At 41.5% G+C, this 23,224-nt stretch overlaps 1 protein-coding gene across 12 annotated transcripts in view; it reads left to right on the top strand.

The window, feature by feature from the left end:
• The window catches only part of RAPGEF2 (Rap guanine nucleotide exchange factor 2), a 226,943-nt gene that overhangs the window by 48,479 nt on the left and 155,240 nt on the right, over window positions 1–23,224 (top strand). For 11 of the 12 annotated variants that reach the window (XM_045576278.1, XM_036424416.2, XM_036424411.2 and 8 more), the window contains exon 2: window positions 21,459–21,529. In XM_045576278.1, the coding sequence (XP_045432234.1) occupies window positions 21,459–21,529 (71 nt within the window). Of the gene's footprint in view, window positions 1–8,593; window positions 8,762–21,458; window positions 21,530–23,224 lie in introns of those variants that run through there. The other variant, XM_036424414.2, reaches the window with a different exon arrangement.

The following is a 23,224-nucleotide window of genomic DNA, read 5'->3' as shown; positions in this document are numbered from 1 at the left end:
TTTACAAGACTACAGGTTTTGTTGTTCTTGGTATCTATAACCTGTTGGGGAAAAGCAATTCTTCACTAAGTATGCTCCATAGGATGATGGGAAAACTTAGTAAGAGATGACAATGTTAATATCTGTATTACAGTGGCTTTCCTTGTCCATTAAAATGAACTGGAGTTTGGGGTATGAAATGAGGTAGATGGCAGTGCCTGCAAAGCATACTGAAATGTCTGTGGTAATATTAGCAAGTAGTCCCTGTGGCTGTACCATTCAAAATGATGATTTTCCCCAATTAGTTGATCTCTCAATTTGTTTATCCAGCATTTCAGAGTTAATACTGAAAATTGACAATATGTTCTTTTTAAAGGAGGCAAGTAGGAACTGGAAGGTTTTAATAAATTTTGTTCTTAGGAGTATCTGCATTGCACTTTTAAAACATTCACACACACACACATACACACACACACACACATATATATATGTGTGTGTGTGTGTATATATATTGATTTCAGAGATGAAGGGAGAGGGAGAGAGAAATAGAAACATTAGTGATGAGAGAGAATCATTGATCGGCTGCTTCCTGCATGCCCCCCAATGGGGATAGAGCCTGCAAACCTGGGCATGTGCCCTTAACCGGAATCAAACATGAGACCCTTCAGTCCACAGGCTGATGCTCTATCCACTGAACCATACCGGCTAGGGCTGCATTGCACTTTTGCTTCTCTCCCCATTCTCCCAACCCAACAATCAGTTCTAGGAATTACAGTTCAGTGATCTTTTATTGCTTTTCTTATCTGGGAAAACATTATTACTTAGGTGTAGATATAGATAAAAAAAATAAACTATATTTGAACAAAAAGCAAAGGAAGGTATGTAACTGTCTTTTGGTTCTCTTTCTTGACTCTCCAGTCTTCCGTGGGGGTGGTACCTCCACTATCTTTATTGAAGACTAGAGGCACGGTGCATGAAATTTGTGTATTGGAGGGGAGTGTCCCTCAGCCCAGCCTGCACCCTCTCCAATAGGGGACATTCCTCTCACAATCCAGGACTGCTGGCTCCCAACTGCTTGCTTGCCTGCCTGCCTGTCTGCCTGATTGCCTCTAACCGCTTCTGCCTGCCAGCCTGATCATCCCCTAACTGCTCCCCTGCTGGCCCAGTTGCCCCCAACTGCTCTTCCTTGCCAGCCAGGTTGCCACCAACTGCTCTCCCCTGCCAGCCTGGTTGCCCCTAACTGCCCTCCCCTGTTGCTCCGAACTGTCCTCCCCTGCCAACCTGATTGCCCCAATTTCACTTCCCTGCAGGTCTGATTGCCCCCACTGCCCTCCCCTGCATGCCTGGTCACCCCTAACTGCCATCCCCTACTGGCCTAATAGCCCACAACTACCTTCCCCTGCCAGCCATCTTGTGGCGGCCATTTTGTGACCACATGGGGTTGGGATCTTGCGTGAGGGTGTGACAGTCAATTTGCATATTACCTCTTTATTATATAGGATACTTAAAAGATGATCAGAAATCATTCAACAGGTTTTTACCTAAATATCTCTGCTTTTAGGTAGTAGACACCTGTTTTTTACAGTGTCTTATTGAACATGTTATCATATGCTCTCTTCTTTGTTGGGAGGAAGAAGAAAGTAATTTCCAATAGCAATCCTTCCTGGTTGGCAAAAAAGAAAAGAAAGTAGAGCTTACTAGTCATTCAGGAGAGCGTCCAAAGTATCTTGAAAACCACACATAACTGAGTCTTTTGCTCATTTTGTACTATTCAATCTTATAAAAAAAGGATGACATTTTACTAGCAGCACTTTCTATATTGGACCTGGGAACCTGAAGGAAGCAGAAATTGTCATCGGCCACCTTGCTGCAATCCTTTACTCAAGTCTCAGTCTTACTTGGCATTATGGAGTCTAATTCTCCCCCACCCCCACCCCTACCCCCTTAAATTGGAAACAATAGCAATAGCTCTATAATAGCTAGTGTGTACATGCTTTATATAGCTTATCTAATTTGATCTTGCTAGCAGCACTATAAAGTGTAGGCATTATCTTTGGTTAAACTTGGAAATGTTAACTGACCCATGTCTCACAGCAATAAATAGCAAAGTCAGAATGGACAACTAGGTTCTGCTGCCAAAATACTTCTTCTTAATTATTATCCTGGCCCACCTCTGTCATTTGCAGTGACTATTTGCAGTATCTCCTTCAACCTTTGGCTTTCTGAATCATTCCCCGATTTATCTTTTGCATCCTCCTTCCATTTTACAAGCAAGAATGTGTAAATTCAAATTCCTACTGTGGCAAAAATGCCAGGGCATTATTACTATTATTCTCGGAAAAATGTATTGCCCGAGTCTGTGTAGACAAAATTAGTATTTCCTTTTCTTTGATTCTATTTCTCATGCTGGGGTCAAGCTATGGGTGTTTTTAAGAAAACTGAGCATTAGGGGTCTTGTCCAAGAAGTCAATTTAAATAATAGGTTGAAACCGGTTTGGCTCAGTGGATAGAGTGTCAGCCAGGTTCGATTCCGGTCAAGAGCATGTACCTTGGTGGTGGGCACATCCCCAGCAGGGGGTGTGCAGGAGGCAACTGATTGATGTTTCCCCCTCATTGATGTCTCTAACTCTCTTCCTCTCTGTAAAAAAAAAATAAAAAAAAAAAAAATAAACACACACACACACACACACACACACACACACACACACACACATTTTTAAAAATAAAAATAAAAATAAAAAATAAAAATAAAAAATAAAAATAAAAAATAGTTCAGAATCGAATTGGACCCCTGAAAAATGATCTGAATATATTATGGCAAACTAAATTTGAGGCATTGTATGTTCTTGTCTTCTAAATTTCAGCTTCCTGCCCTGGCTCAATTGGTTGGGGCATTGTCCCATACATCAAAAGGTGGGGCATTGTCCCATACATCGAAAGGTTTGGTTCCCAGTCAGGACATATACTTAGGTTTTGGGTTTGATTGGTGGTTGGAGCGTGAATGGGAGTCAAGAGATCCTCCCTTCCTCTCTTTCTAAGATCAGTAAACCTATCTTTGGGTGAGGATTAAAAAAAAAATAAATAAATCAACGGTCTGTTATGTAAAAGAATATATACATTGACTAGGCCTTGGTGGATCCACCCATTTATCAACTCATTCATTGCTTTCTGTGACTTGTTTTGCTCTTTTGTTATGTACTTTCTTATGATTCAAACAGTTTTGCTCCTTTTAAGAAAATTAGCATACTATAAAAATTTCACAACTTGAAATCTTCATCAGCAGTGTGGAAGTAATTTTAATTGACAGTGTGAACAATAGCTTCTCAATTTGTGTGACAGCATCCTATTCATAGGTGGAAGCGGCTGCATCCTTTTCCTTAGGAAGAAGGCATACTGCTCTATTGTTCTCCCATCATCATGTGAATGCTCCTGTGGGAAAATGCGAGACAATTATGACATAGGTATTATTGATCTCCCTCTAACCAGGCTTTTAGTAATCCAAGAGGAAGGAGTATTCATTTGAACTCTCATACCTCTATGATATGTGGCATTGGCTTCATATTAATTGAATACTTACTCTTTTAGTTTAACAGGATTTGTTTTTCACCAAGAAACTATCTTTGTTCAACATTTCATTCGTATTCTAGCTGTGCAAAGACTTTGAAAAAGTCTTTTGTTATGTTAGATATACTATAAATGGACACATTTTAAAAAAATGTTATTTATTTTATGAAATAGATCTCTTACCTATTGATACTTCTTCCCTGTCAATAACTGATAGTTGTTCTCCTATAGAAAAAAAAAGAAAAAAGAAAATGTTAACAATAACTAATATTCAGCAAGTTCAATCCTCTCTCAAACCCAATGAAGAACATATGTTTATCCTCATTTTACAGAAGAGGAAAGTTAAGGAAATTTGCCCAAGGTCTCATACCTAGTAAATGGTATAACTTAGCCTCAAAATCTCTCTCTGATTTTAAAGCCCCACGCATAACACAAGAATATTCTTGGTAGTTTTGGGACTATGGGCTTGGAAGTGTTTGTTTCATTCATTTCAGTTTCAATAGCACACATGCAAAGAAAGTCTACTTCAAAGTGGATTACATTACAGCTCAAAGAGCTTAGACTCGAGTCAGATGTATATCCTTAACATGATAATGTAATTTATTTTTTTCTATATGTAACAAGCTGTATGGGTGAACATCTGGTACTTTTGTGCTTTAAAGTAATGACTCCAGAAGGAAGTGGTCTTGATTTTAGTGAATTTGTAATGCACTCTCTATGCAAGTAATCTAGTAAATCCTCATTTCCCCGCCCTCTTTCACAGCGATGCTTTTTGAATGCAAGGCAATTTTTATTCACATAGAGTTTACTTATATTGAGCTTTAAAAGGTAAAAATGCTATAACAATTTCTTCTATCACTTGTCTTATGCTACATTTTTCATCTCTTGCATATTCCTTGTGATTACATATTTGGAACCAATTAGAAATTAAAGTTCTTTAATGCTCTAGGTTTTGAATGCATAATAGCTTTTGATCAAAGTTACGTGATTGCGTTGAGGGGAATAAAACACGAGAAGAGGGAAGAAGAGGATAGGAATTTGAATGAGGACATTCTTTAATATACATAGTTTTAAAAAATCTAAGATATAATCATAAGAAAGTGGATTGCTATGTAGCATTCTAAATATTTTGCGATAGATGTGTTAATTCGTTTTTATAAATTGATTACTCAGTATGAATTTTAAAAATTCTGTTAGTAAAATAGAGTTTTTGTTGTTAGTCCTCACCTGAGGATATTTTTTCCATTGATTTTTAGAGAGAGTGGAAGGGAGAGAGGGAGGTGGGGAGAGAGAGAGAGAGAGAGAGAGAGAGAGAGAGAGAGAGAGAGAGAGAGAGAGATGCACTGATGTGAGACAGAAACATTAATTGTTGCTTCCCCCTCATCAGGGGTGGGAAATGAAGTGCACTTCAGGTACACACCCTTAACTGGGATTCGGGAATCGAACCTGAAGACTCTTTAATGTGAGAGTCGTTGCTCTTCCACTGAGCCACACCAGACAGGGTTAAACAATTTTAAAATGAATTTCTTCTGTTGTATTGGGTTCAGAAAGCAGGTGGTTAGAAGAGATCTGAACTGTATTTGGAGATAGTTTTCTTTTAAAACAGTTAAATTATGTTTTGAGAAATTAGCATCATTCATAACTTGTAGTTCACCTGTAGTTTTTCTTTCTGTAAAGAATAATGTTCATTGCATTCAGATTGTGATGACAATTGGGAAAGCTGGTTAATTCTAGCCATAAATAATCACTTGTCTTCATACACATTAACCTTCATCCCTGGTGTGTGTTCAGGTTTGATGAATAAATTAAGAATGGTGACACCTTTCCAGAATCTAATGGTTACTTAATAGAAGCAGTTAAGATCTTACTTTGAGAGCTATGGGCAATTTAGATTATCTCCCAGATATGTCCTAAATTTGTATAATCTTTTTTAAGGCATGCATTATAAATTTCTGGGGAGAAGACCCTCAGAATGTAAGACCCTCCATTTTGCTCATTTAAATGCTGTCTCTAACAAATTTTTCAGTGTTTATTAAAAATCTGGGAGCCTATGTATATTGAAAAAAATTCATCTGTGATAACTGTCATAATTGTTATTAGAAAATAACTGACCCACATGTGCACGTGATGTCTCCCCACTAGCAATGCGGCACCTGTGGGTTTTGCTGGCCTTGTCTCATGTACTCCTCACAGCAACCCATATGGATTGAGCATTGGTTTTCTCACCGTTTTTCAAATAAAATTGATTTTCAGGTTAAGTAACATTATGTTGGTTTGTATCAAGGCATGCAGTCTCCTATACATTACAAATGAGTTTTTGATTGAAATGTTACGATTGGACTTAATTGTAGCTTTCTGGAAAGGTGATTGTTGAAAGATTATCATAGATGAAACAATAGCAAGACTAGTTGTAAGTTTTTATGAAGTATGACTTTAGTCTTAAGTTTGATGATTAGACAAGTACAGCATGTACAGCACCAGTGACTTTTTCTTTGTTTAAGTGGAGGAAAAGGGTGAGGGAGACCGGGAGGGGAGAGGAGAATACCTATTTGATCTACTGTAGCATATATGTAATCTTGCTCATTATGAATTCTGATTTGGTGTGTTTTTGGGTCAAAGGAGCAATTTAAAAACTATCTGTGATTTTTCTCCTTTTGATAATTATTAGATACAGTGGAACACCTGTGTCGTCACCATGATGACACAAGAGTCCCACCCCACTCCTGGCCACTTGGCACCTGCGTATGCAAATTAACCCACCATCTTTGTTGGGTAATTTGCATACCCACTCCTAATTGGCTGGTGGGTGTTGTGAAGGTATGGTCAATTAGCATGTTACTCTTTTATTAGATAAAGTATTACATATGGGATTGCTGTGGAAATTAAAGATAATAGATGTAGAGCATCCAGTACAGTGCCTGGCATATAATATCGATAGATAGTTGTTATTGTTTACAAATAAGTTACCCTTTCAACCCTGGCCAGGTATACCCCAAGGTTGGTGGTTTGATCATGAGCATATAAGAAGCAACCAATGAATGCATAAATAAGTGGAGCAACAAACCATTGTTTCTATCTCTCCCTTTCTCTCTCGCTCCCTCTCTCTCTGAAATAAAATTATAAAAATAAGTTCTCCTTCATATAACATATGCAATACAGTAAAATGGTTTAAATAATGTCTTGAAACAATAGGTTTGAAAGCAATATTTTTGTTTGATAATTTATATTACAAAAATATAATAGAATTATATTTACAAAAATAATAAATATAACCTAATATCAAAATAATAAATTGAATACAAGATCATAAAAATACAGGTGTTCTTTGTATTTTGTGACTTGGTCCAGTTTGCTGTTTTTGTGTTTGTCTTAAAACAAAGCTCCAAGGCTGTGAAATATTACAAAAACACACAGTATGGCACAAGAAAACACAATATACTCCTCTGAAAATCTTTGGTATGATGTACTCCTGCTGAAAATCTCTTAATATCGGAGTATATTCTGCAAACTTAAAAAAAGATCCAACACAAAGAGCCTTTTATGTTTCTTGAAGGAATTTTTTTTTTCTTGGGGAGTTGAGGGGGGAAACGGTCTGTGGAATAAGTTTATTTAATATGACATCGGTTGAATAAAGCCAGCTGTGTGTAATTATATCTGATATTTGATTTCCAGCTGTTTTGTTCAACTGTTATTGGCTCTCAAGGTATTTGGATATTAATTAAATGATAACCTATTATAAAGGAGTCTTGTTTAAAAGTAATGTTGCCTCGAACAGAACATTTAAACACGGGGCCATGTGGTCTCCAGTTTTAATTCTTTCCGATGCAACTGTTATTCTAAAGTCAGTACAAATACGGTCCCTCTCTGGGAGCATCTGGTCTTTATTGAGCATTGCCTTTATTGACTTGTTCCCACAGATATTTCACATACATATTAAAGAATACCAATAGTAAAAACGAATGTGTAATAAGTTCCTTATGAAAGATGCATTAATAAATGCCTCGGAGGCCAGAGGAGGGGTGAGCTGGTGGTGGTGGTGGTGGGGGGGGGGTCTGTGGTCTGAGGGCTTCCAGAGGATGGCGGTGGAGCTGCCCATCGGATGGATCTGTGTGAGGGAGGAGGGAGGTGCTGGGAGGCAGAGAGGCCTCTCGGGTGGAGCCTGGAGCCCAGGAACCCCCAGAGCAGGCCGGCCAGGAGCCTCAGGCTGCAGCAGTGGAAACTGGGTGATGGATGGGAGTTTTCCACCACGGAGGGGCACAGCCTAAACACTTGGGGATTCCTTCGTTTTGTTTGTTAGGTGTGATAAAATGGGAGAAGACCCCGAAACTGTTCGTGCCATTGAAAATGGAATGGAAAAAAAAAAATGACAGGATACTCAACAGGATTTAAAAATGAGATTAAACACATGTAAAAAGAGGAAACGAGCTGCTATCAGAGCAAGCGGAAGATAACTGCTGGGCTCTCACTGGATCGCTGGGGCCTTAGCAATGCTGGTAATTGTGGGAATTTGGAAGACAAGTCAGGGCCTGGGAGTCACGGGTAAAGATGGGCCGAGAGTAGATGTGATTTCTTAGGGAAAGGATGCTTATGAGGAAGAGTGAGGCCCAAGGCAGCCCTGGGCTACTCTTGGAGAGCTCGCTGGTACCTCCCGCTGAGCCCTGGAAGAGGCCTGAGGACCTGGGGGGTGGGGAGGGATCGATCGGCGCTGGCCACCTTTCTGGACATTTCATACTCCCATTCCCTTCTTGTTATTGTATCTTCTTCCTGCTTATTATTGACAAACTTTTAAAAATATGTATTCAGTGCTCGCTTCAGCAGCACATGTACCAAAAATACGTATTCAATCTTTCTGTCTCTCTAGATGTAATACCCACCGGACTGCAATATCTGCGAGAGTAGGGGTTTTTGTCTGCTTTGTATACCGGTGCATCCGGGCAAAGATCAGATTCCAAAAGGTTGTGCAGTGACTGGGTGGCTGGGGGAATGGACAGAAAGGGCGAAGCTCTCACTCCAGAGCCTTGGCCAAGAAACACAGCAGTTTAGGAAGGGTCAAGTAAAGATTTTCCACGGCGGGAGACTTGTCCATTTCTAAGAAGAGAATTGAAAAGGACCCAGAGAACACAGTGCTAGTAGTTTAAAAATCTGGGTGTGTGTTATTAGCTCATGTATTTCTGTAGGCTTGAGAACTGATTTCGGAAAAGGCGTGCAAAAAGATAAGGTGAAAAAAAAAAAGTTCTCCTATTTTTCCCCCCCTGTCCTTTTTTTTATTTGTAAGAACTTAGTTTTTGCTTAGGGTATTGCTATTAAAGGCAGAGTCAGTGTGTGTGTTTTTGGGGAGAGGTTGCCAAGAGGAGTTTACTGGTCTGTTTTTGCACTTAATCTTCTCGTCGCAGGTTAATTGGTTTCTTTGGGCAATACCCTGGGTATTGGGTGGAATCCTCGCTGACGCAAGGGTTTGCAGGGGTTGCCTGTGGGACCATTTTAATGGCACCTGATGTTGACTTTCATGCATAAAGCAATGCTTTGGTTCCAGAAGGATAATATTAAGTGTAACGGTAGTATTTGTCTGCCACATATTCGAGGGTTTAAATGACACACAGGAACAAGAGTGTCATGTAGGTTTAGTTCCATAATTATCTGTTGTCTCATTTTTATTTACTAACATTTTCCTACTAAAATGAAGACCAGCTATAACGAAATGAAGTTTAAAACAAGGCAAGGCTTAGATATCGAGCTAAGTGTTAGCCTTAAAATTTGTCATGTTTCCAAGTAATACAGTTTTCTATAAAAACTCCAATGCTGTCACCGAAAATATTTTTAAGACTGTATCTTGGTGTTATTATGAATACCACGAGGAAGTTACCTCTTTTCTTCCTGTAATTGTCTGTTATTTTTGAGCCCAATTGAACTTAGATAACCAACTCCTTCATTAGGCTTAGTTCTGGGTGAGTGCTCAGATGTTTTCAAAAGCCCAACCTCCCAGAATTACCACTAAGGATGACATTCAAAAGAATGTGCTTACAGATAGTTTTAGAGCAAACAGCTTATGCATTACATTTAGCAGGGAGAACATTACTGACAATAACAGTGAATGACCTGTGAATAGAGAGGAAGAGATTATGTCCTCCCCGCCCCCAAGTTCATTGCAGAGTTGACTTTTAGCTTTATATATATATATATATTTCAGAGAGGAAGGGAGAGGGAGAGAGAAACATCAGTGTTAAGAGAATCATTGATCGGCTGCCTCCTGCATCTCCCCTATTGGGAATCGAGCCTGTCCACCTAGTCATGTGACCTCCTGGTTTATAGGTCAGAGCAAGTAGGTAATGTGTTGGCTTTAGCTGTGACATGGGAGTGCAGGGAGGGGAAGACAACTGAACGGATTGAAATGTGGGACTAAGTGGGACTAAGTCTTCATTAAAAATAAGAGGCCTGATAGGACCTCAGAGGGAAGGTAGGGGAGGGTGAAGATAAGGGAGAGAGATCAACCAAAGGACTTGTATGCATGCATATGAGCCTAACCAGTGGTCACGTACACAGGGGTGTGGGGGCATGCGTGGGGAGGGGTTTGGGATGGGAATGGGGCGGATGAGGACAAATATGTGATACCTTACTCAATAAATTAAAAAAAGTAATAAGAGGCCTAGATAGCATGGAGGGGATAAACGGGGAGGGATAAATTTAAACAAGTAAATAAGTAAATAAAACCAGACAAAAATAACAGTAATACATACAGAAAAAGAAAGGAGGCCTGTTTAACATTCTTCATTATATTTTTTTCTCTTCATTACTTTTCAAATACTGCCATTCTTTATTCCTTAGGCCCTCTACTGTTAGAGCATTGTATTTGACTATAAAACCACAATTATCTAAGTAAGAAAACTGAATAACTAAAATGTGATTTTGCTGCAGATGAGCAAACAGCTGCAGGGCAGCTGAGTGGCCTGACAGGGACGCAGCCCAGGGAATTGGCAGAGTGGGGCTGGAGCTGGGGCAGTGCGGTTCAGTGGCCTCAGACTCTCTGCCCCAGGCAGACACTGCACCGGGGAGGGGACCGGCAGGGCTGGCGCTGATTACCTAGCCAGCCCAAAACATTTTGCCATATTTTCTGCAGAATTTACATTCCGTTCCAGGGCGCAGAATTCCACCAGAAGTTTCTAATGCTAGAGATCCCTTTAATGAAAATTTACTGAAAAATCCCTTTTGGAAAGGGTCGAAGTACCTAGAATGCTTTTCTCTGGGAAACTTTGAGAATAGGACTGCAATAATTTTGGAAAGAGCTGAATAATTTTGGAAACTTGCAATCACCTTCTCCCCATCCTCGACCACCCCCTGCCCCTCCCACCGCACTCCTGCATTAATGAGATTGCCTTAGTGGGTGTCCGATATTTTGGATTTCATCTAGTAAGACCACTGACCTCCCTGCCACCATTCAAAAACTAAGATATGATCGTAATTTGGGCAGTTTAAAAAAAGATTTTTTTATCTACTAATGTCACGAGATAAAACAGTGAACTTACTATCATCTAGTAACAATATAATTTCAAAGCATGACATACAAGCAAAGAAAAACAACAAACAAAACTCCAGCTTTTTGTCCTAGAAAAATGGCAGTGATGAAGCGTTCTATATTTAAAACCTGCTCCCCGGTAAAGGAGACCTTTCGCATTGCACACACTGAGCTGACCAGGAAATCTCACCACACTGGCTCTGCTTCCCATTTTGCCGCACTCTGGTGGACAGCCTCCCATGGACGGACGGATGGACGGACGTGTGGAAACCCCTCACTAGTCATCTTTGGAGTTTGTCCTTTCCCACAGAGAGGGGATCCCACGGTCTCCTTTCCTTCTTCCTGTGCGGCTCCTCCAGTTCTAGGATGTGGTCGCCGAGAGACAAACCCAGCTGCCCTCTGTCACCCTGGTTCTGAAGCAGCAAGCATCGTTAAGCGATGGTCACGTATTTTAGGAATCCATGCACCTTCCCACGGTTCTTCTCCTCTCCCTCCCTCTGTGGTTGTGGTGGCCTCTTCCCAGGGTGGTCATCTCACAGGGCTCTCTGCATCCTCGCGGTTTCTGGAGAATCTTGGTCATCGGTGATGCTGAGGGCTTTGGGGCGGGGGCGGGTGGTAGTGATGTCAGAGAATTGTTGTTATGAATGAAGGGCAAAGGTCTGGTTATTTCTGAGTGTCCTGGGCCCCGGCACATAGATCTAATGTGCAGGTGACTGACTGAAGCTGTCCTGCGTGCCTGCTGCATCCTGTATAGTTGGAGGAGGCAAAGCAGGTACAGTAAGGAAGGAAGGAAGTAAAGATGTTCGATTTCAGCTTCAAAGGAGAGTTCAAACCACGATGGGAAGGTGGGATGCTAACGGACCTGCTGTTCTTTCTAATGGAGCGCTTGGTTGTAATTGTGTCGGGAGCCCCTGATCCTTCTCTGCAAGGCTAAGGACGCACTTCTTGCTCTGTAACTCCCCCAAGTTTGTATCTGTTTGGACGGTTCAGCTTCCCCTCCTACGTTTATATCGGAAAGAGAGAAGTTTTGAACCACACCTAAAATTTCTTTAGCATTTAGTTCACATTTAGTTCACCTCCAACCAACAACGTTGTAAGGCTTGAATTACACATGCAGAATATTTTCATTTGCTTCTTCCTCCAGAGAAATAGAAACGTTTGAGACTAAGCAACCCCATTGGCGGTTGCCTCCCCGGTAAAAACGTTCAGGATGGGAAAAACAGATGTCATATTATTTTGGTCTTTTTGTCCTAGGAAAATGGCAGCGATGAAGCGTTCTATATTTAAAACCTGCTTCTATTCAGAATCACTTCCTTTTCACGGAGGCAGTCAAGAGCGTGTCCTCAGTGACCTGCTCAGAGTCGCCTTTGTTATGTTGGGACTGTCTGCACTTCGCCCCGGGAGGAGGCCTGACATTTGTGCAGGGAATGGCTCAAAATAAGAACTGTTAGCTGAGCCCTGGAATCGGGCCGGCGTTGGGAACGGGGGGGCATCCTGAGGGTGACTTGGGTAGACTCGGGGGGGCCCCTTGGTGGAGAGATGGAGTGCAGGGGCCAGTGTGGCAGCCCCGTTTGCCCACCCAGACCCTGGGAGACTTCCACAGGGCTCACCAGAGTCAGGCTGGCCGTGGGGACTGTGTTGAATGCCAAGCCAAAGGGGAAGGTTGATTTTTTTTTTTTAAATTGAAATGAAAGTTCAAGAATCATTTGATGAGAGCAATGTGTATGTGTTCTGAGTCAGATGTTTAAAGGTTAAGTTAAAACATGGCCTTGAATTGCCTGCTAACTTGACAACAGAGAGGAAAAACAAGACTAGCGTAAAATTTCCTGCACATCGCTCCCTCGTGAGTTCATCCTTGTGTGTGAAATTGAGATTTGGTGACAGTTTCCAATTGGAGCGATGGCGATAAGTTCATTATTTTAAAATAAAGACGTTTTGATAAGTTTGTTCTTGCTTCCTCGGGGTGCGGGGATTGTTCTGAAGAGGACATGCTTATGCTGACTCTCTGAACAGGAATTAGGGGCTGATTTAGACACTTGATATTTGTCTTACTTGTGCACAGGATGAGGGTTGGTTTTTCTGAGAAACCGTAATTTTCACCAACAAAAGTATCTGCTTAGATAATTGTTTTCCTCAGGACATGATCAAGCACCCAGAGGGTAAGGTGTATCACATAGTTGCTAAACATAGCGTGGCTCACCCAGGAATCCTAAGTACTGCCTTGTGCTGTCTTCATTGAGCTCGAGCTTTTCCTTCAGTAAGAGCTAAACTCTGCGAATGAGGATTACAGGCAGCACTTCATCCGTCTTTGGGAATTTATGAAGTCCTTTCTACCTTCTTCAACCCATGTCCCCCGAAACGTGACTGCTCTCAGTGTGCCCCAACACCAATTTGCAATGTATGCTGTTGAAGGCAGATGTCTTTTGACCTAGAAAGGACAAAATTATTTTGTAATTTTCATGGTTAATTTAAGAGGTAATCACTTTATAATTGCCTTTGTCTCAAGTTTAGGGACTGTCCCAAATCTCCCCATCTCCTTTTTTTTTTTTTTTTTTTTTTTTTTTTTTTTTTTTAATATCCTCACCCAAGGATTTAAAAAAATCCATTGTTGTGGTTGATTTGTTTTTTAGAGACAGTGGAAGGGAGGAAAGGAAGAAAGGGAAAAAAAAGAGAGAGAGAAAAAATTTGATGGGAGAGGGACACATTGATTGGTTGCCTCATGCACAGGGCCCTGATCCGGGCCTGGGATTGAACCTACAACAACACAGGTACTCGCCCTTGACCGAGAATTCAGCTTGTGACCCAGGAGTGCTTGGTCTTTTGCTCTAACCATTGGGAAAGACCAGCCAGGGCAAAGCTCCCTTTTTAAAAAAAGATAACGAATGCCTTTTCTAGTAGAACATTTGAGGAAGTTTTAGGCAAACAGAATAGCTGGAATCTGTACCTTTCGGTTCTGGAATTCCCAATCCATGGGCCTTGCTGAGATGCAGCGTGTAAGAACCTGAGGCTGAAGACTGTGTCCAGGCTGCGTCACTAATGGGATCACCAGGCTTTCCTGGGTTTGACATGTGACTTCGAATGTCACAACCCTGGGGCTTCTTTTTCTTTTGGTGTAAATTAGTAAGCTCAGGAACAGTCTTCGTAGGATTTAGGATTGAAATCATACATTTGAGAGTTTTACTGAAAATCATATGCTCCTCGACGGGTTCTTTTCTTAAGTTTTCCTGATGAATGTGAAGAACCCCCTGGCCATGAGGGACTGGGATGGCACAGAACACCTCAGCAGTGTAATGATTTGACATTTTGGTTTTAAATGCTCTTGAGCTTTACAGAGACTTGTGGGGGGGTGGAGGCTGATTTAAAACAAGGATGGTAGAAATGATAGGATTTTAATGGGGGAGTTGATGGACTTGTCTGCTCTCTCCTGCCCCCTTTCATTAGGGGATGGAGGAGAAAAGTCTCATCATATTCCCTGAGATGATCTTAAGGAATATGTCTTAAAGACCCAGGTATCTTAAGTATTTATAATGGAAAAATGTATCTACGAGACCCAATGACTTGAGTTTGCCAGCCCCAGGAAAGGACTGTTGGCCTGGTCTGCCACCTTGTGGCCATTTACAGAATTGTCTTACCCTATACAGAATTTCTTCTCGCAGCTCTGAACACCAAGATTGAAAACACATTTCCTCCTTTTCCGTCCCTCCTTCCCTCCCAGTGATTTTCAGGAGTTTTCACTTCAAGTCTGTGCATGCCACCACCCCTGGGAATGTTGCCCTTCTCTTTCTTTGCATGCAGTGCATTCCCTGTGGAGCCTCAGAAGCAGGTGTTTTGCTGGCGGTGGCAAATGGCACCAGGTGTCACACTGTAAGGTCGGACAGGACCTGGGCTCAGCAACCTCGGTGCTGGAGTTCTGGCTAGGAAAGAATTCAGAGCCAAGATTCAAACAATAAGAGAGAGCTTATTTAGAAAGTCCCAGAGGTAGACAAAGTGAGCAGTAGAAGAAACGGGCTGAGGAAACAAGTTACAGAGGCAAAGGAAGGGCCCTTGGAGCTTAGGAGAGAGGAAGGCCATGGTAATGGTAATGACCCTGGGGGGTAGGAAGAGGGGGAGGGGAAAGGCTAGGGTAGGGCTGTGCTCCTGGGTTCCTGAAGGCTTTTAATAGGTGGGGGTTTTGATATTGATCAGCTTTCCAGGTATGTCCTTTTATGGACGTTGTCTCCACTGATGGGTCACTACCAGGGTCATTAATTAACATTAGTTAACTTTGAGGTTGGCCCCCGTGTCTCTTGTCTGGTTTTGCTGCTGCTCTGGTCCTGGAGCTGAAACACAACTGAGGCCTCGATGTTATTAATGCAGGTCAGAACCTTATTGTCCTGAGGGCTTAATGTTTAAGGGCTATTCCACGGCCCTCTTTTCGGCCCCCCAAGATTGTCTACCACAGGATGAGCAACATGCCAGGGGGAAGGGAAGGTGGGGGGGAGGATCCGAGTGAGAAGAAAGGTCAGCGGATCTAAACCACATGACCAGCCACCAATGGTAGGGGAGGAAAGGTCACCCTGGGGGTGAAGTCCTTGTTTGCCCAATTGTTCCCATTGCAAGTCACGGGGGCCTTCCGCCCTAGTAACCTGTACCTGGCTCAGCGTCCTCGCTCTGCTCTTGCCTACCTAACTGCCTAACCACAACTGGATGTGATTTCTTGAAACGTTGCCTACAGGTAATGTGCTCTGGAGGCAATAGACACCCATTGCCCACCAAACCTGACAGGATTGCTAAAGCAGACAATCCAGGGGCCATTCATTTAACTCTTTGGATAGAGATAGTTACATCTGAAAAGGATGGATTAACTTAAAGATTAATACATTCCTGATGTATATATGTTTTACTCTGTGCTTGTATTGATATTTCATAGATAGTAATAAGGTCAGCTGCCATTTTTTCTAGGGTTTGTATATGCCATGTGTTGCTATGAAACTGTATCGTTTTAGCCAAGCAGCCTAGCTGGGTATGTTATACACCATGATTGGCAAGTATAGTCTCCGTGACACAACCAGGTCACACCTCTCCGTGGGGATGGGGATGAGGGTGTAAGCGGTGCTCCATTTGACACCAAAGCTCATAGTCTTTCCCATTATCCTTCTTAGGATAGTTGTTTTATATGCTTTAGCGTAGAAAAATGTGGATCTCCCAAATAAAACGTAACCTCCGCAGATACAACGTAACTTGCGGACTCCTGCCTCCCCCCCCCTATTGGCTGCAGACAGGAGTTTGAATCTTGGCTTAGATTCTAGCTTTTCACCTCCTTTAACATAATGTTCAAGACATAGCTAGCTCTCTTTGTTGTTTGCTGGTGATAGTTGGGGTAAATGAGTATATATTTTTGTCTTTGCAAGAGAGCATCATTTGGCATCGGTACCGTTCCTAGTCCCGAGACTGCTGTATGTACTTAAGAAAATTCTTTCTCCTCCTCATGGTTAAGCCCAAAGGCACTTCCCACCAGAGTCTCCTTCCACATGCTAATTGTACCACAGTCTTGACCTTACCCTCTTTGATGATTGAAATACAATCTTTTTTAAATGAATGAATCTTTTTTTTTTTTTAATGTATCTTGTAACTGGAACACTGTACCTTTTGTCCACTGTACTTCTGATTATAGTGTAAGCACAGAGCTTCATTTCCAAAACAGACTCATTTCAAAGGAAAAGCTAGGTTTGTTTTTTTTTTCTTCTCTCTGAGTACGGTGCACTGTTTGCCGAGGCCGCAGAGAGAGGGTGGGGGTTAGCCGGCTCCAGTTGTGGGAACACTTAGCTCCTCTCTGCTCTCCAGCCATCAGAATGCACTGTGCTGTGGTTGGCGAGTATCCGATGCTGGCGAACAAGTGAAATTAAAAGCTCGTTGTAAGTGAATTATAAGTTTGGTATGAGGCCTGTTACCTTCTGAATGAGTCTCCGAGGAGACATTAGATGTGGGAGGAAGAGCTCATGAAGCAGAGAACATTCCCTCCTACTTGCATATGCGTGCGGAGTGCACAGACCTGGGCAGGCGGGTTAATTAGGCTGTGAGCAGTCACACTCCCAACTAACAGAGGGGCTGGATGCTTTTGGATTTTCATACATGGGTACTTTGGGACCAAAAAAAGGTCTTTTTCTTTTTCTTCTTCTTTTTTTTTTTTCAGTGGAAACCTGCATTTCATTTGGCTTGCCAATATCTTTGTCTACTGGGCTCCATTGTTTTTGATCACTTTAATCTGCTTTCAAGTAGCATCTGTTTTTGAAAAAAAAGGATGTCCTTCCTAGGTTAGAAGGAAAGGCTTATTGTTCCAAAAAAAAGCACCACTTCCTGAGGAGAGCAACATGTTCCTGTTTGTACCGAAGGCTAGAGAATTATTTGGGGAAACACAGCTCACATTTTTTAAGGGCTATTTAAAATTGTAACGGTCACGTGAGCTCCATTGGTCTCGGGAGGTGCGGTGGGAGGTGGGAGAGGTCTCAGTTTGCATGGCATAGTTTCCTGACAGAGGTGGAGGTTGGAACACGGGAGGTGATGTAGCTCTCCAGTGGGCTTTTCTCTCTCTGCAGCCAAGACGGGGGAACCATAACTTCACTCCGAATGCCTCTGGTCCGTGTAGAGGGGAAAATCAGGATCCAAGAATGTAACTTCCTGAAGGCCATGCATTTCTTTGTTCTGTTAAGAGCGAGAACTCTTCTTCTGTTGTATCTGGTTTTCATGGCAGGTTACCCACTTCAGGTGGCTCTGAAGAGCAGGACTTCCTCCATGCCTTGAGCTCTGGCCTGTTTGTTTCCTAGCTAGCTGGGTGGAGGCCATTCTGTACCAACGTGCGGATTACTTAGTACAGGCCACCCGTCAGGTGTGTGAGGGTTGAGACATCTGAGTGAAAGGAGGGGTGGTGGTAGTTCCCCGCCTTGCAGGCCTCTCATGCCCCCGAACCTCCCCCCATACACTGCTCGTCTTGGTTGTGCTGCCTTCGATCTCATACCACTTGGAGATTTGTTTGTGAAACCCAAAATGTGGTCGGGTCCGAGCTCTTTGTCTTATAAGACCAAAGAATAGATTCATAGACAAAAATGGTGGGAAGAAAGCAAAATTTATTGAGGGGGACGGGGGAAACAAAGCTTAGGTGGGGCATATACAGCCCCAGATGGGTTCCCGGTTACGCTCTTTGTCTAGGGCTGGGGTTGACAAACTGTGGCTCGAGAGCCACGTGCGGCTCTTTGAGTGTGGCTCTTCCACAAAAATACCACGGCCTGGGCGAGTCTATGTTGAAGAAGTGGCATTAGAAGATGTTTAAGTTTAAAAAATTTGGCTCTCTGCCGAAACCGGTTTGGCTCAATGGATAGAGCGTCGGCTTGGGGACTGAAAGGTCCCGGGTTCGATTCCGGTCAAGGGCATGTACCTTGGTTGCGGGCATATCCCCAGTAGGGGGTGTGCAAGAGGCAGCTGATCGATGACTCTCTTTCATCGATGTTTCTAACTCTATCCCTCTCTCTTCCTCTCTGTACAAAATCATTAAATATATTTATAAAATAAAATTTGGCTCTCAAAAGAAATTTCAATTGTTGTACTGTTGATATTTGGCTCTGTTGACTAATGAGTTTGCCAACCACTAGTCTAGGTACTATTCATATCCAGTTATATCAAAGTTCAAGTTCCCGCCTATGGGAGGACCTGATTGAGGACTGCCACTTTAGGTCCAATGTAACATCACTGTTCCCACCTAGCCAGGTCAAGGGATAAGTCTTCCCCCTCCCCCACCCCACCCTGCCCAGTTAGTTCTAGGTCTTTTTGATTGCTTCCATGTCTGACTTCTCTTCCGCTGCCTCCGTGTGGTCCCTATCCCTGGCTGCCTGCCTAGCCCTCTTTTTCTGTCTCTTCATTTGGACTAAGGAAATGCAAACACTGCTGGATAGTTCCTCTATGGAAGATTCAATGGCCCCCACTGACCACTCACATCCACATTGGTGTTCAGATTGTCTTCTTTTATAATAATTGTTAGACCAGGGCACGAGGCCCCAGAAGGAGGTTTGTGGTGATGAGAGGCTGCTGGGCACCCTGGGAGAGGGCAGACAAGCTAATCAGAACATTCAAAAGGCGGCAATCGCCTATTTTAAGGAGTTGCCCAGTTCACCTTGGCCCTGGGAAAGGAGAGGCAACCTGTCATTGTTGTTTACCTCACTCACAATCCCTAATCTTTGGTAAATCTTGTACTTGGCTACTGGGCTCTTCAGTGCAGATGAAAAGCTTAGCCATAGAGTCCTCCTTCCTGTGGTTTGCATTTCATTTGTTCCTCTCTGGTGAGATTTCTTTCATTCCTTGGAGGCTGGGAGCAGAGGTTTCCTAATGCCTTTTCCATGGCACCCCTGCTTTCCCTGCTTCCCCCAAATCTGTGACGGTCATGTTCCTGCTGCACAGTGAGATGTGACATTTACGTGCCTGTTCTCTGCCATCTGGATACCAGTCTCTCGCATCCCTTCTCTTAGTTACAGTAAAGAGATCTCACGTTCAGATAGAATCTTCCTGGAAAGTCATCTCATTCGAGCTGGATAATATTGCCTTCCATGCAACAGATTCCTGTAGAATAATGACTGTTCCTCTGGTCTGTAAGCTCTCTGTGGTATAGGCCACTTAAAACAAGTTTCTCTAGGTGTACACTCTGGATATAACTGTTAAATTCATGTAGCAAGTTTATGTCTAGTTAAACGTCTAAAATCCTCACATGAAACAGTGACAAAGATTTTCCTAGTTGCGTATTGCCTGAGTGGCCATATTTAAACCTTTCCACCCCTCCTCCCCAAACATCATTACGATGTGACTGTTTAGATGGAAAAACTACTTTTCAGACTTGGCCATGCAGTAATGGTAGGATGCAGTCTCTTTCACAGTCTTAGTTTTATAAAATAGGCTTCTTGACCTTATGTCAGTTATTTACAGGTGGCAAGACACCATTATTCTCCACTTTCTTATTAACAAAAAAACAATTTTATTGCATTTGCAAGTTACAATTATACACACTGTTTTAAGATAAAGGTATACTGGTGGTCATTACTGTTCACAGATATAATCTATATAATTACACAAATTATACATTCAGACTAAGTTCACGCATATGTAGAAGGCCCCTTGGGAATGCACATGGATGACCTTTAAGTTAATGTCAGCTGAGGTGACTGGCATGGCCATCTCCCCAAAACAACCTCCCAAATGTCAGTTTTCTGTTATCAGTGCTGATTTCTTATCTTTATCCATGTGCTTGGAATGAGGAATGAATAGGACCTTGACTAATCCAGGTCTTGATATGCTAAATCCCAGGAATGAGGGAATGAATAGGCCCTGGGCACACCCAAAACTTCTTTGACCTTAAATCCCCCCTCTGGAAATCAATAAATGCTGCTGTGTGGTCTGTGGTGGGGGTTGACTGTCCCTCCATCAGAGTGACAGCCTCCACCCGGCACCCAGCTTAATGAATCTATTTTTGCCTCTTGTCTCTTTCTTTCTTTTATTTCTTAATCCCTAGCTCCTCCACTCAGGAATCTGTCCTTCTCCCCACCGCATGTATATAACACTGACACATGCAACAGCTGTAACTTAACTTACATAGAAGGGCAACCCCCGTACAACTATGAAATCCCATAATGTTGAGAAATAACAGAGTAATGCCCTAGCCCATGTGGTTCCGTGGTTAGAATGTGGGCCCAAGTACTAAAGGGTCTCAGGTCCTATTCTCGGTCAAGGGATGCGCCTCAGCTGCAGGCTCTATCTCTGGCCCTCGTTTGTGGCATGTAGGAGGCAACTAATCAGTGTGTCTCTTTCACATTGATGTTTCTATCTCTCTCCCTTTCCCTTTCTCTCTGAAGTCAATTTAAAAAAAACAACACATACATACACACATACATATGTATGTATATATACTTATATACATATAAGCTTTTGTATATATCCCAAAGTTATTTGTAATGGATAGCATTTGTGCAGCTTTTCTCTTAATAATGCTTATTTTTAACAAGTTTTTATTTTATTTATTTTTTTTAAATCAGAGAGGAAGGGAGAAGGAGAGAGAGAAACATCAATGACGAGAGAATCATTGATTGGCTGCCTCCTGCACGTCCTCCCACTGGGGATCAAGCCTGCACTCCCGGGCATGTGCCCTGACAGGAATTGAACCCTGGACCTTTCAGTCCGCAGGCAGATGTTCCATCCACTGAGCCAGACCGACTAGGGCAATAGTGCTTATTTTTAATGTCTAAGAAAACTTGTATTTTTTTTTTTTTTTAAACAACAACACAAAAAACACCTGACTTTAACTTGGTCTATAAATATAGTGACTTAGTTTGGAAGCCTTTTTTCCTAGCAAGTCTAATGATTTCTATTCTTTTTTTTCCCCCCCAAACAGGATCTGGAAATAGTGTATTCCTATTTACATGGTATGGAAGCCTTATCAAACCTGAGGGAACACCAACTTAGGTAAGTCATTTTAATATTAATTACAATAGGATGCTAGATTTTATGTGGTCGTTTATTATAGTTAAGAAGTAGGATTAAAGATAACTTACTTATGAAAACCCTGCTTCTTTGAGCCCCTGTACTTGGCTTTATACATTTTAGAAATTGAATCCAGGTTTATGCATACAATAATTTTTTTACATTGTTCCACAGTGATACCCTCTGTCCCTCCTACCCCTCCCTCTGCACCCTCCCATCTGAAGTAATAAACGCTACTTGGTGAATATACCAAAAGGAGCGTTATTTGCCATCCTGGCAAATAAAAACCTACACCTTAGAGCTCAAGAAACGAGAATGTTTGTAACTATTCAAAGAATGGTTAGGTTTGTTATTTTAATATGTTTTAGATCTTTGTATTATATTTATTGCATTAAATTGACATACCCCTTTCTGGGAAACATAGCTTATACCATAGTTATTTTTATGTGGCCCACTTCTATTGCACAGCTATTAACCTTACCGATGGCTACCTGGCTTCATATTAAAAGATTAAAACATCTTATATAATTCAGTGAGTTCTTTTTCTTTCCCCTTAATCAGAATAGAAAATAAAGGACGCTGGGAAGATGGATCACACACATCTAGGACATAGTGGGAAGGTTTTGTTTCCTCTAGTTGGTTGTGAAACCAGCAGTTTTTAATTATGAAAGGAGTACTTTTTCTATATAGTTCCCCTTTAATCTTTAAACACTATTTAATTTGTGAGCATGTAAATTTCATATTTAGTTGTTAATTGAAAAATGTGTCAAGAGGATTGACTACTTCTAAAATTAAAATTTTAATGAAAATCGTTTAAATTAAAGTAGATTGCAGGTTAAGTGTTTAAAAATTCAGTCAAGTTTTATTAGAAAGGGCAAAACCACTGGGAATTTAGAAGATGGCTCAAATTAAAGCAAGAATAATTTTTAAAGTGTGTACCTTTCATTACATATTTTTTGATACCAACTATTCTAAGAAATAAAATTAGCACCAACTGTCAATCAAAGGCAGTTAACCTTCAGATGCAGATGAATTAATTAATATGGGAATTGTAAATATTTGTTCTTGTGCCTATAAAAGCACACATGGATAATTAGATGTAATGATTATACTGTATGTACAGTATATGTAGTTATTGAATTATTTAGATACTAGGAATTCTATGCAATAGAAAAAGAAAAATTTTAGTACAAGCATGCTCAAGATTACAAAAGTAGACATAATAACACAGTGAAGTTCCATCTACTTATTTACCAGCTTTAGAACTATCAATTTTCTGCTATTTTAAAGGTAAATTTTGATTAGAAATAACTGATGAACTCAAGGGTATAGTTTAGTCTAGTTATACCTTAGAAAGTCTGTTTTGGAGACTTATACAGTTTTGTTCATTGGCATGAATTTACAGAGAGGAGGAGCCTTTAAGATGTTTATCTTATTTTGCTTATGTTAAAAAGTCATTTGTTTCTCTTATTTGTGGAAAACATCAGCGGAAACTATCTTAAGTCCATTTCTTAGAGCAAGAGCAGAATACCCAAATGAAAACTTAAAAAATGAGGTTCACATAAACTCAGTAATTGGGATAAACTGCTATATAATAATAACCATATCTGGGAAAAATACATCGTATTTAGATAAGTTCTTTTGAGTTTTTTAAATAAAAGTTTTACTCCTAGGATT

Source organism: Pipistrellus kuhlii, unplaced genomic scaffold, assembly GCF_014108245.1.
Source record: "Pipistrellus kuhlii isolate mPipKuh1 unplaced genomic scaffold, mPipKuh1.p scaffold_m20_p_8, whole genome shotgun sequence".
Lineage (NCBI taxonomy): Eukaryota > Metazoa > Chordata > Mammalia > Chiroptera > Vespertilionidae > Pipistrellus > Pipistrellus kuhlii.
Note: the sequence above shows the minus strand (reverse complement) of the source record. Positions and strands in the feature narration are given on the sequence as shown.